This window comes from Mustela lutreola, chromosome 8 (genome assembly GCF_030435805.1).
Source record: "Mustela lutreola isolate mMusLut2 chromosome 8, mMusLut2.pri, whole genome shotgun sequence".
Taxonomy (NCBI): Eukaryota; Metazoa; Chordata; class Mammalia; order Carnivora; family Mustelidae; genus Mustela; species Mustela lutreola.
Window position 1 is genome coordinate 120,281,020 of NC_081297.1, and position 18,976 is coordinate 120,299,995.

Below are 18,976 nucleotides of genomic sequence, written 5' to 3' on the forward strand. Positions count from 1 at the left end.
TTATTTATCTTTTCTTTTGTTAATGTGGTGTATCACCTCTATTGATTTGTGAATATTGAACCATTCCTGCAGCTCAGGAATAAATCCCATGCAATTGTGAATAATTCTTTTAACATACTGTTGAGTTCAGTTTGCTGGTATCTTGTAGAGAATTTTTGCATCCATGATCATCAGAGATATTGGCCCGTAATTCTCCTTTTTAGTGGAGACCCCCTACACTTTAGATTTCCTGCTTTAATCAAGCAAAATAACTTATAAGCAATAGGGATCCCAGGCACAACCAGCAACAGTAATATATATGTATAGTTACATATTTTTATATGTATATATATACCTACATATACTTGTGTATATATATCAAATAAAGATATTTATATCAAGGAATGGACTTAAAAAATTATGGGGCTGGTAAATTCAGAATTTGTAGAGTTTGTAGATGTAGAGTAGGCTGGAAAAGTGGGAACTCTCCAGCAAGATCTGATGCTGCACTCTTGAGGTAGAAATTCTTTTTAGGGAAACTTCAGTATTGCTCTGAAGGTAATTCAACTGGTTAGATGAGGTCCATCCACATTATGGAATATAATCTTTATTTAAAGTCATTGGATTGTAAACGTTAACCACATCTACAAAATACTTTCATACCAACACCTTGATTAGTATTTGATACTACTCTCGCCTAGCCAAGTTGACACATAAAACTAACCATAACAGTACTCATCATGAATAGTAAGCATTTTATAATGCCATTTACTTGATGAATAGCATTTCATTGGTAAACCCACGTGATGCTCCTTAAACCCCTCACCCATACCAAGTTTGTAGAATTTTAAAGATAACCCAAGTGAGTTTAATGATGAAACAAAGGGACTGAGCTAGTTCTAGTGCATGTTTGTGAACTCAGTTGTGGAATCATCTGAGATTCTGCCCCCAAAGCCACCGGTGGGAGTAGAGGATGGAAGTAGGGGTCATGATTGCAAATAGATCTCAGTGAATCAAAGCTGGATATCATGTTTCCGAGGAGGGACTAAGGGTCTTCATTCTAATGAAGGAAGTTGAAATAGAAATAAAAGGAACTTGAGGTGATGATTCCCAGTAGTATGGGGTTTTGTGCCATACATGTCAAGTAAGCATTTTTGTTTTCCTTTCTTTCACCATTTTGCTCTAATGTTGTAGTGTTCAAAAACTATGTTTAACAAGAATGTAAGGTACTCTCATATCTAAAGAAGGAAGAGTAGAACCCCATTCTATGACAGGAGGCTTCTTATTTGCAGTGATCCAGAGCTTGGAGCAGAGGACAATCCCCAAAGTTAAATCAAGTTGAGAGTTTTGATTATTATGTTGGAATTGAGTGTTTCAGTTACTGAATGAACTGCATTGCAACTTAATGTGACTTCATTAACTATTTAGAAATCCTGGGAACTAAGTTTCTTAAAGTTGCATTTTATAACCTTAGGTTTTTTTAAACCTTTAAATTCAACCTAAAAAAAACCCTTATTTTATAAACTTACCCTTTTTCTCTATAACAACTCAAATTGAAAGGACTAAGTGCCTTAGTCAGTTTGTTTCAAAGTTGGTCAGGGCATCTGGGTGGCACAGTCAGTTAGGCATCCAAGTCTTGGTTTCCACTCAGGTTGTGATCTCAGGGTTATGGGATCAAGCCTGATGTGGAGTCTGCTTGGGATTCTCTCCCCACTGTACCCCTCTGCCTCCCCACCCCCTACACATGCACACTTGCTCTCTTTCTCTATAATAAACAAATATGTCTTTAAAAAAAAACTTGTTTAAATTCCCTTAATTTAAAATTGTATTTATAGGGACACCTGAGTGGCTCAGTCGCTTAAGCATCTACCTTCAGCCAAGGTTATGATTCTGGAGTCCCAGGGATTGAGTTCCATTTGGGCTCCCTGCTCAGTGGGAATTCTGCTTCTTACTCTCCCCCAGTCCCCTTCCCTGCCCCCTGCTCATGCTCTCTTTCTCTTCAATAGGGGATAAAATCTTTTAAAAATTATATTTACAATTTGAATGTATTCATTTGTATTCAAGGACTTCAGATATCTGACTTAAAAAGCGAAACTTTCTCAATACTTAAAACAATTTGTATAAACTAGTAAATTAAGCTTAAAACTATAGCAACTCCCAAGTCCTTACAAAATTCCAATAATATTTGTAAACTTGGCTAAATTATTATACTTTTCAACTAAAAAGTCTAAATCCACAAATTGCATGGTTTATAATTTAATATATGTTATATATTATTGTATCATATAAAATTGTACTTTATGGTTTTGAAGCTCATATACCAAGAGTCTACGGTGTATGTCGAGTCTCTTAAACATGATTAGTACTGTAATGATCATATGTATATTGTTCCCCAATATAACTTTGAAGTAGTAGAGGTTTAATTTACTCTTTTTCTTCTACTAATTTTAATTTTTCCTGTGGTAAGAACACTTAAGCAAACAGTTTGACAAACAGCAGTTCAGGGTAAGAATCCCAAATGTTCCCAGATCAGGGTCCTGAGATTTTATGTGGGAGAGAGATTTGTGACCCATACACAGGACTTGATTTTCACCTTCCTAGTGGTGGATGTCCTGAATTGTTTTGTTTTTCTAAATTACAGTCACACACACACACACACAATGGGAGAATGAAATGGTTTTTACACATTAGGTGCTCTGTTTATATCTTCCTGAGAGTATTGCTCAAGAACCTTCTGACCTGTTCCAGTGCTGGCTAGTGGACCTGCTTGCATGGTTCTCATTCTGGGTATTTCTTTTGTTGCTGTCTTGCATTGGATCCCCTGTTTCCTGATTTCCCTCCCTTTCTGTTTCTTGGTATATTCCCTCATTTATTGGAATATGTCTTCTGTTAGTTTCCTGAGAAGAGGAGACACCAGAGATAAGGTTTTTGAGAACTTGAATATCTTAAGATTTTGTTCTGGAAATTTGTGTTTATTAATATCAAATTTTAGGTTAGAAATTATTATCCCTCAGAAATTTGAAGCATTACTCCTTTTTTTCTGGCTATCTCCACCCCCCCACCACCCCAACCCCCAGCTTCCAGTGTTAATGGGAAAAAAAAGAGATTTGTTTGAATTCCTAATCTTTGCTATGAAACCTGCTTTCTTCTTTTCTGGAAGCTTTTAGAGGCCTCTTTTTTGTTTGTTTCCAGGGTTGTAAAATTTTATAAGATTCTGAGCCTAGTTGGTAGAAGATAACTGGAGAGTCTCAAAATACAGACTTTTAGTTAACCTTCATTTTCAGTTTGCTACCTTTGTTTTCACTTGTATCTTCTTTATCAGACACACTGTGTTTCATCCATTTCGGAGAAGAAGTCTCTAGTCTTCTGCCATGCTACAGGAGAAAAGGTTACTTGCCTATACCCAATGACAAAGGAGTCTAAATTTTAACAAATACATCTGTTCCTTTTTCTTGAGATTCTTGTCACCAGTTTTGAGATTGTTGCTGGCAGTGATGCAAAAAAACTTTTTAGCTTTACCCCTTAAGCTTAAGATGCACTTTCCTGAGCTCTATTGAATCACCACTAAACTTTTGTTTTTGGAGCTTCCAAAATCCAATGGTCTTTATCCTTGAGAATTTATTTATTTTCATTTTTATTTATTTATTTTATTATTTTTTTGCTTTTTGCTTTTTATTCCTTGATTGTCATTTTAGTCTGTGATTGAGAAGAAGTGAGGCAAATGCCTATTCAGTATCTCCAATCTTTAAACAACTGCCACTAATTTTTTCTGGGATAAGGTGCAGGTTCATATTCTTTAGAGATGATAAAAAAGTTCTGGATTCAGATAAACTCTTAGATCATTTTTCTCTTACTAAAAACTATTTCTTCAAAAGGTACAGCTTACTTCCTTTTGTAATTTCTAAGATTGGATTTTGCATTTCTTTAAGTATTATATTCTAAGGTTTTCCTATCTGATTCTAAACATACTTTAATACTTTCTTATAGGCTTTTGTGTGTCTGTATCCTTATATAAGTCTTTCACCTGATTTTAAGTCTCTCTGCCCTCCCTACTGTATTCTTCTTTCATCTAGCAAGAATTCCTATAGATACATATCAGGTCTTAGATCTTCTGGCTCTTTAATTAGTTTCTTCTTGCTGCTGTAATAGATTACCACAAATAAAGTGACTTAACACAAATTTATTATTTTATAATTATGTAGGTGCAAAATAGGTTTCCCTAGACTAAAATTGAGAGTCAGGGGGCGCCTGGGTGGCTCAGTGGTTAAGCCGCTGCCTTCGGCTCAGGTCATGATCTCAGGGTCCTGGGATCGAGTCCCGCATCGGGCTCTCTGCTCAGCAGGGAGCCTGCTTCCTCCTCTCTCTCTCTGCCTGCCTCTCTGCCTACTTGTGTTCTCTCTGTGTCAAATAAATAAATAAAATCTTTAAAAAAAAAAAAATGTTTAAAATTGAGAGTCAGTAGGCTGTGGTCACTTTAGAGGCTCTAATGAAGAATGTGTTCCTTTGGTTTTTCCAGCTTTTGGAGGCCACCATCGTTCCCTGCCTTGTGGTCCCAGCCTGCCATCACATCACTCCCGTCTCCCCTTTCCTGATTCTCCTGCCTCCCTCTTTAATTCTAAGGTCTCTTGTCATTGAATTGGCCTACCCAGATAATAAAGATATAATCCCCTCATCTCAAAACCCTCAATTTATATTTTTAGTAGTTTTTTTATAAAGATTTTATTTATTTATTTGTCAGAGAGAGAGAGGAGCGAGAGTGAGCACAAGCAGACAGAGTGGCAGGCAGAGGCAGAGGGAGAAGCAGGCTCCCTGCCCATCAAGGAGCCCGTTGTGGTACTCTATCCGAGGATGCTGGGATCATGACCTGAGCCAAAGGCAGCTACTTAACCAACTGAGCCACCCAGGTGTCCCTCAAAACCCTCAATTTAATCACATGTTGTAATGTCTCTTTTGCCATGTAAAGTAACATTATCACAGATTCAGGGGATTTGGTTATGAATGGTTTTGGTGGGCCACAATTCTGCCTTCCACAGATAATACTAAAATGATACTAATGACACTACTCAAGCTGGAAAAATGTATCATTGGCTTGGTTTTCCCAAGAGTATCCTCCAATCTTATTTTTATTATACGGCTCATTCTTCAGTATTGTCCAGTTAACACAGCTTCTTTTACTCTAAACCATTCTCTTAAATTCTTTTTAAAGCAGTGACTTAATTATGAATTGTCATATATGAAGCCTGTTCTCTAGATTAAAATCATTTGTTGTAATGAGAAATACACTGATTTAGATCTGGGTTTTAAGCTTATTGTTAAGCAGATAACATACATCAATCAAATAAATCAGTGTGAAAAAATAGGGAGACTATAGTTAAATGGCTAGTATACAGTTAGCTTAGGCTTAAAATGCCTTTAAACACATTTAAGATATATTTAAAAGGCTCGAACCAAATTAAACAGGGCTGCAGACTCACAGTTTGGACGCCTAATTTAGTTAATAGTTGATCTTCAGGTATATAAGGTACTAAAATATAAGCTTCATCTACATTTCAGAAAATCTATGTTCAGTATCTTTTATTTTTTTTTTCTAACAAAAATTTATTTACTGGAGTATACCATACTCGGTTTTTTGTTTTGTTTTGTTTTGTTTTTTAAAGATTTTATTTATTTATTTGACAGAGAAGTAGGCAGAGAAGTAGGCAGAGAGAGGGGAGGAAGCAGGCTCCCCACTGAGCAGAGAGCCCAACTCGGTAATCCATCCCAGGACCCTGGGATCATGACCTGAACCGAAGGCAGAAGCTGTTAAAGCTTCTTGGCTCAGTGGGTTAACCACTGAGCCACCCAGGCACCCCCCATACTAGGTTTTTAAAGTGTGTGTGTGTGTGTGTGTGTTTCCCTGAGTAACCTGACCTGTGACAATTGATAAGGAGTCACTGTCTTGTTAGCTGAAGAGGTAAGTCCAGAGATTAAATGGTGTGATAAAGTTTCTAATAGAAATATGAAATACATGAAGGAGCAATTTTGTTTTAAGTTAGGAATTTGGAGAGGTGGTTAGCTAATACTTTTCAGAGGTGGATGAAATTTGAGCTGAGCTTTGAAGAATTCTCTGGGAGAATTAACATTCACTATTTTACTTATCTTTTGATGAAAATTTTATTTAGATGAAGAAACAATGATGCTTATTTCATCTTATCTTCATGATTTTTCCCCCCCCAGATTTTGTCCACAAGTGCTTGTGGAAAAGATGGCTGATATTAACCTCAAAGAAATAACCTTAATAGTAGGTGTGGTTACTGCCTGCTATTGGAACAGCCTCTTTTGTGGTTTTGTTTTTGATGATGTTTCAGCAATACTGGATAATAAAGACCTGCATCCATCTACACCTTTAAAAACTTTATTTCAGAATGACTTCTGGGGAACTCCTATGTCTGAGGTAAGTAGTTATTTATCACTTATATGCATCTTATATTTTTAAATATTCTAAGTTTATTACTTCTGATTTCTTTTATCAACATTGTTATCATAGTATTTATGAATTTGTTTCCCTAAAATGTATATGTTAGATAGGAAGTAGAAGATGTGATTTTCTTCTTCTTCTTCTTTTTTTTTTTTTTTAAAGATTTTATTTTTTATTTATTTGACAGAGAGTTCACAAGTAGGCAGAGTGGTAGGCAGAGAGAAGGGGAAGCAGGCTCCCCGCTGAGCAGAGAGCCCGATGTGGGGCTCAATCCCAGGACCCTGGGATCATGACCTGAGCCAAAGGCAGAGGCTTTAACCCACTGAGCCACCCAGGCGCCCCAGTGTGATTGTCTTCTTTAAAGCAGTACATGATTCTTTCCTTGGTTGTGTACCTTGGTTTAATCTTTTTAAAAACAACGTACGTGTGTGAAAACCAAATGTGTTAGGATAGTAATAAGTGTAAACAAATCTATTTCTTGCTAACTTTTTTTTATCAATCAGGCAAAAGAGATGACCACTTATTATATGTTTAACCATCTAGAAATATGTGACTTCAGTATAAATAGATTAGACTTTAAAGGTAAAGATATTGAGTTTTTTTCTGCAGAAAATTTTAAATTTGTGTCATATCTGTTACCTAATAGTTATTTTAATTTTATATTGAGAATCCAATAGTTTAGTTCATTTTTTTATGAAGATATATTTATTTTGTTAGTATTTTATCTTGAAGGTCACTATTAAACTTTTGGGAATTAAACTTTTGTCATTTTGGGATCCCATAGATTGGATCCTCCTGTTATATTACATAATAGTTGTATGAAATTGGTGAGACTATAGCTTTTAGATGGCAAGATGTATGAAAAATATGATCTATAAAAGAATAATACCTCGAGGATAAATAAATTAATTAATTTATAGTACCTGGTGCATAGTTGAACTGTAACATACAACAGTCTTTCATAGTTTGTCAGTTGTCATTCATGGTCCCTTTTCACATTCTTTAAATATGGAAGCTTCTCAAGAATGGGAACAAAGTCTGTCATTCCTCTAGTCACAAGCACCTAAGTATTTTTCCTTGTTAAATAAGCAGACTTTATTTTCTTGTAACCTTCCTCTTCTCACCCAATTCTAGCCTTTAAAAGAAATGAATATTTGATAATGAGAAAAAAATACGATTCTGTATTATATGATACATTATGTTCTAGGCAGTTTCTTTCCTTCTACCCTTGCATTTTTTTTTCTAGTGAGCCTTATAAAAATGTGTCCATTTCCCCAACTTAAGCTAGTATCTGTAGTGATTTTAATCATGACATTGAGATTTTAACTGAAAGATTAGCTGGCCAGGTTAAGGGTCTCATGAAAGTTATCATACCATGGTGTCAGTGGCTATGTTTTGTGACATCCTCAGCTTTACAGATTGAAAATTTGATTTTGTTCAGAGGACCTGTAAGTGGACAGATCAAGAAAAATACTCATAATAAAAACTCATAATAAAATACTCATAATAAATGAATGAACAAATTTGAATAACAGTATATGGTGGAGATTGTTGCTTACTCCTTTTTTAGGAGGGGCATATTCTCTTTCTGTGGGGAAATGTGCCATTACTCTTTTTTTTTTTTTTTTTTTTAAGATTTTATTTATTTATTTGACAGAAAGAGGGAACACAAGGAGGGAGAGTGGGAGAAGGAGATGCAGACTTCCCACTGAACAAGGAGCCCATTGCAGGGCTCCCTGGGATCATGACCAGACCCAAAGGCAGAAACTTAACAACTGAGCCATCCAGGCATGCCCCAAGGAAGAATTATTCTGAGTAGTATTTAGGTATTACAGGTTTTCTTGACCAGCCTGGAATTGGCACATTCAGAGATCTAATGGTTGGTATCATCAAGTAATGATACCCTGGAAGCCTATCTCTGAGTGCCCAAACCTTCATAAGGATTTTTGTACCAGTGTAGATCTTAAAGACACCTTTTGGACTTTGGACATACTCGTGAGCTGTACGAATACTGGCATATTAGGGATCTTTGGAGTCCTCTGGGCCTCTTAGTGTTTAGATTATCTCTTTAGTAAACCCATTCTTGGATAAGTAATACTCTTGTTTTTGAATGGTTCATTGGATTAGAAGTCTAGCTACAAATTAGAATCTGCCTGGGGCTCTTAAAAAGTATTACTAAGGCTCTGCTCACATTTGTTACAGTTATCTCAGAATGGGATGTGGACATCAGTGTTATTTTTGTGTGTGTTTGCTTTTTTATTTTTCTTGTGGGATTTGAGGGGTAGGGAGGAGTAAAGGATTAGACTTTTTCTGTTTATCCAAATAATTCTCTGGCGCAGCCAGGGTTGAGAACCACTTAGCTATAATGAGACATCTCTTCCAGCATTTGGCTTATGATTTATCTTTGTTAAGGTAAATTTTGCAAATATCCCATTTCACTTTGTTTTACCATCACTAGATGGAGATTCACATTAATAGGAGACTATTAGCCTATTCATTATATTTACGCTTATGTTTCTGTTGCCACCTAATACTATGAGTAATTAAGTTTTTTCTTTAATATACCTGAATTTAATAATGACTTATATTGTTTTGTTTATAACAGAACTAGCTATTTTACTATATTTTCACAGAGTAGTCTACTGTTGTATACTACACTGATGACTTTTTATCACAAAGGAGGCTTAGATTACGAATGTATTGTGTGAATAATTAATTATGTTAATAATTTAATTTTTAATTGGCCATTAGCTGTGATTGTACTTCTAATTTACTTAACAAAACATTTTTGCATATTGCAATTAAAAATAACCTGTTCCCTGCACTTTTGGACTTCATCCTTTTGACTGGCAAATATGTCCCACTGGAACTTTGGTAACCTTTCAGGCACTCAAAAGGTTTCTAGCCCTTTTTTCACTTTTATATACACATCATGGCAGCTCAGTATAATGCCTTAAAAAAAATTTTGTATAGCTTAGCTAAATCAAATGATGTACAAAAATTAAACAGCAAAGAGCATTCTAGTTAACATCACTCATGGTGTTTGTAGTCCATACAGAGATACTAAAATGTTCCTGTCTTCAAATTGAGAAATGTTTGTTCCTCATGGTTCCTAATGTTCCCTAGTAGGGATGAACAGGCTTAAGTCAACACTTGTAATATCAGAGTTACAGCAAAATATGGTAAGGAGTATGAGAGCAAAGAAGGTGAGTGTGAATACCCTTACATAAAATTTAAAAAAAAAAATAACTAGGCTATTTTATGTGTTTTTGTCCTGTGTATTTTATTCTTAAATCTGGTTTGATTTTTATCTTACGGTAAAAATATTTCTGGTTAAATGAAACTTCTAACCGGTAAAGAAATTCAGCAGCTTCACCTAAAATTTGATTTATTGCCAGGAATACTACCATAACAAAGGTATCTATTCTGTTATTCTAAGAAAGTTTTTGTTCTTGTGTTATTATGTGTGTAGTATTTGGGGATTTTTTTGGTTTAATATATTCAGGCTTTACATACTATGAAGGTATTTTTCATTAAACAATTAGTACTTTTCTGAGTCTTCACTATTAAAACTGACCTGGTAAACATTTTGTTCTTTTATTTCCTTTTGAGAATCTGGGCAGCAGTTACATAAATGCTTGTATTAGTAATAGATAGGAAAGGAGGCTTTGGAGAGAATCCTGTGTTCTAATATGATCAATGCTACTATTGTCTTGCTTTATTTTTGTTTAAATTTTTTGTATTGAAGAGGAATTAATAGTCATATGTTCTTCCTCTACTGTTAATGGGATGGGATATTTGCAAAAGGAGGAAATTGCCTTTGTTTTGGGACTAAGGAAATAGGAAAACACATAAAACTATCTTTTAGGTTTGTGTTGTCCTTGGGACATTTCTTTACTTTATTGCTATATCTCAGCCAAAAGTAGATTGTTTTAATAGTAAATGCAAGGATTAGTTTATGTGCCGTGAAGGACCATCCTACTTTAATGATGATTGTTTTTTTTTTTTCCTTTTAGGAAAGAAGCCACAAGTCTTACCGTCCCTTAACAGTGTTGACATTTCGCTTAAATTATCTGTTTAGTGAACTGAAACCAATGTCATATCATCTCCTAAATATGATTTTTCATGCTGTGGTTAGTGTGATATTTCTTAAAGTCTGCAAACTTTTTCTGGACAACAAGAGTAGTATGATTGCTTCTTTACTTTTTGCAGTGCACCCAATACACACAGAAGCAGTAAGTAAAACTGTCAATCAGTGTTCTTTTCTTCTTCTTTTTTTTTTTTTAAACAAAGCTTACATAGTGACTATAATGGTACGTTTTTAAGAAAAAATTTAACCATGGCCTTAATTAAAATATTTGAAGATTTTTGAATTGATATAAGTCTTAACTTTCTAGTGTAGAGTCTAACTTCCTACTACATAAAATTTTTTAATTAATTTATTTATTTTTAAGATTTTATTTATTTATTAGAAAGAGAGCACACAAGCAGGGGAGCCCACAGGCAAAGGGAGAGGGGGAAGCAGGTTCCCACTGAGCAGAGAGCCCAATGTGGGGTTCGATCCCAGGACCCTGGAATCATGACCTGAGCTGAAGGCAGGCACTTACCTGACTAAACCACCCAGATGCCCCTAAAATTTTTAAATTTAAAACAAATTTTGAAACATAAACATTTGTTATTTAAGGACGTAAGATATAATTGCTCAAGATGAATAATGTGAAGTAGAAATGAACATAGTCCTTTGCTAATTGTTTTTTTATGAATATAGATTTAAAATATTTGTCAACTTTGCAGTGTATTTCAAAGGACAGAAAATAATAAAACAAATTTAAGTAAAAGAATGAAAATGTATGTAAATATACAGCAAAATATATGTAAACATTGTAACTGATGAAAATAATCAGTACTTTCATGTTGTCTGATGCCACACGTTTTAAAATTGTGAACTGTCTTTGCTGTACCAGTATGTCTGTCAGCCCCTACCTACCAAGACATATTACAGCTTTTTCTTGATAACCTTGTAACCCCAAAATTGCCTCTCATCAGAGCAAAAAGGACTGTTTATTGCTTTGTTATAGGCTTTCAGTTGTAAACAAAAGTATGTTTAACTTCTGTTGTACTTGAATGGGTCTGTGTGTATTGGAAGGGATTTGTGTATCTCTCTCACTGTCTTGAAACTTTTTATGTCTAGTTGAATGAACATTTTTCCATGCATTTATAAAAATGATAGGTGGTTTTTTTTTGTTTTAAAGATTTTATTTATTTATTTGTCAGAGAGAGAGCAAGCGAGAGCAAGCACAGGCAGACAGAGTGGAAGGCAGAGTCAGAGGGAGAAGCAGGCTCCCTGCGGAGCAAGGAGCCCAATGTGGGACTCGATCCCAGGACGCTGGGATCATGACCTGAGCCGAAGGCAGCTGCTTAACCAACTGAGCCACCCAGGCGTCCCATGATAGGTGGTTTTAAATTCTACAGTGAGTTCAGAATAAAGGAAAGGGTTTGAGCGTTTTATATTTAAAATTTTAGAATTAAAAAAAGGACTTTTATTTATTTGAGAAACAGAACACAAGCAGCCGGAGGGCAGAGGGAGAGGGAGCAGGGAGCCCTGTGTGGGTATTGATCCCCAAGACCCTGAGATCATGACCTGAACTGGAGTCAGACTCTTAACTGGCTGAGCTACCCAGTAACCCCCAAAAAGAACTTATTTAAAGTTTATTGTCTTGAGTTTACACATTTATTATGAGATAGAACTTACTGAATTTATGAGTATTTTTATATTTTAAGAATACTTGTATTTTAAGAAAATATGTAAGGTCTTAGGGTTTTTTTTTTTTAATTAAGAACTATTCTAGATGCTATACTAATATTTAAGATGTTTCTGTTGAGGGAAGCTGGGTAAATAGTACGCAGGACTTCTCTGTATCTATTTTTGTAACTTCCTGTGAGTCTATAATTATTTCAAAATAGTAATCAAAAAACTATTGTAGAGTCACTGGTAAATTTATTTTTATGGAAGTTATACAAATTCACCACATGAGGGCACTCAGAGAATGTCTAAGAAACTGGAATGTGTGCTTTAAAAATTACGGCAATTTTATTTTTATTTTTATTTTATTTATTTATTTTTATTTTATTTATGCTGTTATTATATATGGTAGTTAAATTTTCAAGAGAGTCTTCATTAATATGAACTACCCTCCCTTTTCCATTTTAGGTAACAGGTGTTGTAGGAAGAGCAGAACTTTTGTCCTCTATCTTTTTTCTAGCTGCATTTTTGTCATATACCAGATCAAAAGGACCAGATAATTCCATAGGTGAGTGTCTAACATTTAATTTTTTTCTCTATATCTATAAAACTTGATCAAGTAATGTTTATTTACTCTGTTTTTTATAAAATGTATGCCACACTTGGGTTTATCTTTATATATTGTACTACTTCAGCATGTATGGACATATGAACGTGATATGCAACATTATCAGTATTAAAAATTTTTTGCATGTAGTTTATACTTCATTATGACTAACAGATTCTGTATGTTTTAACTTAAAAATGTTACCCTAGAATATAGGAGTTTTAGAGTCATTCTTAGTTCCATGTGCTGTTATCTATAAATGGTACAACTACTAATACTTAAGTTGTCCTTCTATAATAACACCTGTAAAGGCTGTGAATTGTATTGTTTAGGTAAAGTTGAAAGCTTATTGGAATATAACTTTTATTATGTGTTGATCATAGTTCAGCTACTTATTGAGTCCCTACCGTGTGGCCCACCCTGAAAAATGCTTTGTACAAATTAGGTTATTAATCCTGCAAATTTCCAGCTATTAGCAGAAAACAAGCTCCAGGCAATAAAAATGGCTTTTTACAAGTGTGGGAACAGTGGTCATGAAAGAGTTTACGTGATGGTAACCTATATTTGATTCATCTTAAAATGTAACTCTGAGTTTTTTCCCTACATTTCTGGACAATTTTCTCATGATAGACCCAAAGTACTGATGATAAGGAGCCTAATTTTGTATTAATGTAAACTAAGGCTCAAGAAATAAGTGATTTAGCCAAACACTTATAGTGTCTTCTAAGATTTGCAATATGGGTACATTTCTGTCTCCATTTCCTAGAATGGTTCCTTATATACAGTAAGGGTTCATTATATATGTATTTAGCAAATGACCAAGTGAACAATTAAACAATTCTGATTAAAAAGATGCTGACCCTGCTTTTGAACCTCTCTCTATCCTCTTAGCTTCCATAATACTTCATATTCCACATTATGTAATTTTACACTTGAGACAATAAACAGTTTTGTTATCATCTTTGTATTCACTGTTTTCTAATGTATATTGTCCTTTGCAGGTTTTTTTCAATTTGTAATTATTTGATTACTTTAAATTCTAGGCTATTAATGACCCATCCATAACCCCCTTCTTTTTTTTTTTTTTTTTTTAATACTTTTTTTATTTTTTATAAACATATATTTTTATTCCCAGGGGTACAGGTCTGTGAATCACCAGGTTTACACACTTCACAGCACTCACCAAATCACATGCCCTCCCCAATGTCCATAATCCCAACCCCTTCTCCCAAACCCCCTCCCCTCGGCAACCCTCAGTTTGTTTTGTGAGATTAAGAGTCACTTATGGTTTGTCTCCCTCCCAATCCCATCTTGTTTCATTTATTCTTCTTCTACCCACTTAAGCCTCCATGTTGCATCACCACTTCCTCATATCAGGGAGATCATATGATAGTTGTCTTTCTCTGCTTGACTTATTTCGCTAAGCATGATACGCTCTAGTTCCATCCATGTTGTTGCAAATGGCAAGATTTCATTTCTTTTGATGGCTGCATAGTATTCCATTGTGTATATATACCACATCTTCTTGATCCATTCATCTGTTGATGGACATCTAGGTTCTTTCCCTTCTTTTTTTTTAAAGCATGATCTACTTGAGGGCCTTTGTTCCTTTCTGTTAGCTTGGGTTTCTGCCCAAATGTCATCTGTACACCACTCGTCTTCCCATTCCCTTCGGTTTCCTTTCACCTTCTATTTTTTTTCATAGCACATATCATTTGACAAATACATCTTCACTTTTTTGACTGTTATCCCTCCCCACAAAATGTAGCAGTTAACTCGGAATAATGGTCTGAATATGTGATTGCTGGAGGTTTATATCTTTACACATGTAAAATCAGTTTAGAAGCTTATTTTTTGAAGTTGGAATGGATTTTAATTATTTAAATTGAATCTATACTTATACGTGTATCTATTTTTAAGTATTGTTAATGTATTTAGCTGGGAGACTTGTTTTTTACAAAATCATACATGGTAACTTTAACCACAGAGAGCTGTTTATAAAATCAAAGTTTTTGTTCACACAGTAATACAGCCACCAAAAGTTGAAGAACTAAAGTGACTGGTTTCAATAAAGCTCTTGCCTTTACTAGAGCTATTAGTTGCTAAGATTGAATCCAACATTGCATAAGGCAGCTGTTTGCTCTCTCTGTCCTGGAATGTAATTACAAACTAGTAAGAATCTCTGAATTTAATGTCAGAAGAACCAGGATAAAGTCATGATTTCTTTATTGTGCATGACTTTTTTTTAGACCTCCAAAATTATTTCCTCACCTTAAAAATGGGTATGATTATATCTACCCTCATATCCCATTGGTATAATCTCCTACTTTCGTAGTTTTGGTTTCGATCTAACTAGAATATAAGGGTTTTTTGTTTTTGTTTTTGTTTTTGAGGAAAGGAATACTATTATACAGTTTCAAAGTTTTTTGAGTTGTTTAGCTTTCAATAATTTAATCGATAGAGTATTTTAAAGTTAAAAGCAATTTTAAAAATAAATGAATTTCTGTATTAAGCCGAATGAGAAAAGAAAATATATTAGATTCATAGATTGTTTTTTTATTTATACCTGGGATTAATTGAGTTTTTACTTTGATTAATGTTCTTAATAAATAAACCTAAGGTCACACAATCATACTATAATATATCCTTTAAACTGGAAAAGAATTAGAGATTGTATTTTCCAGTAGCTAAATGATCTCGGAAAAGTTGCCCAAGGTCACAAAGCAAGCTAGTAGTAGATCCAGAATTACTCTCACAATTAATTCTTCTGTAATCAAATTACTGTTCTACTAGTAGATGTTTGCTAAAGTTGATGAAGTAGGTTTTCTGTTTAAATAGAACTTATAAATATTCTATAGCAAATTTTTTAAAAGAATAGAAAATTCTTACCATGAACCTGTTTCAGTTTTTATACTTTTTTTTTTTTTTTTAGTAGATGTTAGTCTACTTTGCCCAGTAGTTTTCAGTTTCAGGTTTTTAATTAAACATACAGATGTCTGTGTAATAAAGTATTTGTCTTCATTACAAACTGATAGTTCATTAATTACTTCATTAGTCACAACACTCCAGCCTATGAGTTTCTCTTCTCCACAAAAAATTTTAGTATAAGTTATATGTCTTGATGTTTTGTTTTCAGTATGTAAAGGAAAAATCACTTAAAACATTTGAATACATTTTAAAATGTAAAGTACAGCTTAGTGGGAAATAACATGAATTTCAATATAGAATCACAAGTAAAGTTTATTATAATAGTTGTCTAACTTAAAATATCTGTTTATGATGTTATAAAATTGTTTTGTGTAGTTCTATATTTTTCTGTTTTTAAATTGCAGTATGGACTCCAATTGCCTTGACAGTGGTTTTAGTTGCTGTTGCAACATTGTGTAAAGAGCAAGGAATAACAGTTGTGGGAATTTGCTGTGTATATGAAGTATTTATTGCACAAGGGGTAAGGAGAAATATGGTTTTTTGTTGCTATCCTTTATCATACCTAAATTCTCTTGTAATAAACTTGTTTTCTAAATACATCATTATGTAAATTAATCTGTATACCAAAAAAAATTGCAAGAAACCATGTTTTATCTTCAAATCCATTGAAAATTACTGAACATTTTATGACTCATTTTAGTTTTTTAAGGACAACTCTTTGAATTTCAATAATGGAATCAGGAGGCAATTTGGGAATGTGTACAGTAATATTGTACAATATAATTCAGTATTAGATAAGATTATTTGGCTCAGTTTTATTCATTATCAGTTTCACAAATTGCTCTATATTGATTTTATAATTATAGTCAATTTATAACTAATCTTGCATTTTGAAAATCCTGCATTGAAAACATTATAGTATATTGTTATTTAAAACTCTTTTTTCCTTTTGCAGTATACTTTGCCATTATTATGGACTACTGCTGGACAGTTTTTCCGTGGAAAGAGTAGTATTCCATTTTCTATGTTGCAGACACTAATAAAACTCATTGTTTTGATGTTCAGTACACTATTACTTGTTGTAATTAGAGTCCAGGTTATTCAGTCCCAACTTCCAGTATTCACCAGGTATGAAATTCAGTTTTTCTTTCTAATTTTTTCTTTCCTTTACTCTTAATGTTAAGATTAAAAGTGTTTCAGAAAGTCTTTGATTTATATTGAGGTTTTTTAATAGCTTCGTTGAAGTGTAGTATTTTTTTAAAAACCTGTATATATTTATAATGTACAAATTAGTAGCTTTTGACCTATGTGTGTACTTGTGAAACCACCAGAATGAAAACAATGATTTTTACTTAATGGTACAGTGATTTTAACTTGATCAGTTAAGTGGCAAGTCTTTTATATTCTTAATGATTTTTATCCACTGTTCTAATAATTATTGAGAAGAGGATGTTAAAATCTGTGACTATAATTATGTCTATTTCTACTTGTAGTTTTATCAGTTTTTGTTTCATGTTAGTTAAAGCTCTGTTACTAAGTGCATAACATTTAGGCTTGTGTTTAAATGAGTTTTTTTAATCTCTGATGATACTTTATCCCTGGTCTTTACTCAGAAATTTGCTTTATCTTCTTTTTCTTAGTGTTATGTTGTTTATCTTTTTTCATCCTTTGCCTTTTTATCTATCAGTATATTTATATTTATATTATATTTAAAGTTGACTTCTTGTAAGCTGCATAAAGCTGGATCTTCCTTTCTTGTAATATTTTTAAATAATATTTTTTTAAATGAGCTGTTTCAACTGTTTACATTCAATGTGATTTTCATTTTGTACCATTTTTCTTTGTGACTAAAGGACTTTCTTTAACATTTCTTGATTTGTAGGTCTGCTGGTGCTGAATTGTTTTAGCTTTTACATATAAAAATATCTTTATTTTACATCTGTTTTTGAAAAATAATTTGAATTCTGAGTATAGGATTCTGCATTGATTGTTATGCATTCAGCACTCTGGTAATGTTGCTCTACTATTTTCTAGCTTGCATTATTTTCACTGGGAATCTGTCATCTTTATTTTTATGCTTCTACGTGTAGTGTGTCTTTTACTCTGCCTGCTTGTATTATTTTCTCTTTGTCATTTTTTCTCTATTTTTTAAAAATTGAGGCACAACTGATATATAACAGTATTAGTTTTAGGTATACAGTGTAATGATTTGATACATGTATATTGAAAAATGATTATCATGATAAGTTAATATCCATCCATTACCACACATAATTACAAAAAAATTTTTTCTTGTGATGAGAACTTTTAAGATCTATTTTCTTTGGAATTTTCAAATACACAATACACTATCATTAACTATAGTCACCTGCTGCATATCACTACCCTAGGATATATTTATCTTAAAACACAATTTGGGTGAAGTTGGTTATATAATGCAAACTTCCAGTCACTCTTTTTTATCATCATGTGTCTTGTGTCTAGGTTAATTGAGCTTAGGATCTGTAGGTTTTACTTAATGGAAATTTTGGAAATTTTCTATTACTTCTTAAAATATATTCTCATTATTTTCTCCTTTTCTAGGATCCCAATTACATGTATATTAAGCCTTTTGAAATTGTCAGACTAATGCTCTTTTTATTCCCCTCCAAAAGCTATTTTCTTGTTTTTTTCATTTTGGATAGTCTCTTATGCAATGTATTCAAGTTCAGTGATCTTTTTTCTGCAATGTCTAATCTGCCTTTAATTTTTTTCTAGTTCTTTTTCACTTCAGATGTTGTCTTCATCTTTGGAATTCTCTTTAAGCCTTTTTATGTTTCCTGATCTCTCCATGTTCTAGGGCTTTAATTTCTACTAATGTTATTGTATGTGTCATTTCTTAGTCACTTTAGATTGAATAATTTTCCTCCTCATGGATTATGTTTCTATTTCTTCACATGCCATGCAGTGTTTTAATAGATGTCATATATATGCATATATAAATATTTTAGAGCTTTGTTCTGGGATGCATTTATTTGAGAAATTTATGTGTGTGTGTGTATGTTAGTCACCATCATTAGTTTTTGATGTACTGTGTTACATGATTCATTGTTTGCTTTGTTCTGGGATGCATTTATTTGAGAAATTTATGTGTGTGTGTGTATGTTAGTCACCATCATTAGTTTTTGATGTACTGTGTTACATGATTCATTGTTTGCGTATAACATCCAGTGCTCCATGCAATCTGTACCCTCCTTAATACCCATCACCACGTTCACCCATC

General features: G+C 33.4%; 1 protein-coding gene across 2 annotated transcripts in view; it reads left to right on the forward strand.

The window, feature by feature from the left end:
- Positions 1 to 18,976, forward strand: part of TMTC3 (transmembrane O-mannosyltransferase targeting cadherins 3) — a 61,308-nt gene that overhangs the window by 5,777 nt on the left and 36,555 nt on the right. For both annotated transcript variants that reach the window (XR_009356873.1, XM_059186479.1), the window contains exons 2-6: positions 6,196 to 6,412; positions 10,453 to 10,671; positions 12,648 to 12,747; positions 16,119 to 16,234; positions 16,670 to 16,842. Coding sequence is in view for 1 of the 2 variants with exons in the window: in XM_059186479.1 (XP_059042462.1) it covers positions 6,224 to 6,412; positions 10,453 to 10,671; positions 12,648 to 12,747; positions 16,119 to 16,234; positions 16,670 to 16,842 (797 nt within the window). In the remaining variant the exon portion in view is untranslated. The remainder of the gene's footprint in view (positions 1 to 6,195; positions 6,413 to 10,452; positions 10,672 to 12,647; positions 12,748 to 16,118; positions 16,235 to 16,669; positions 16,843 to 18,976) is intronic.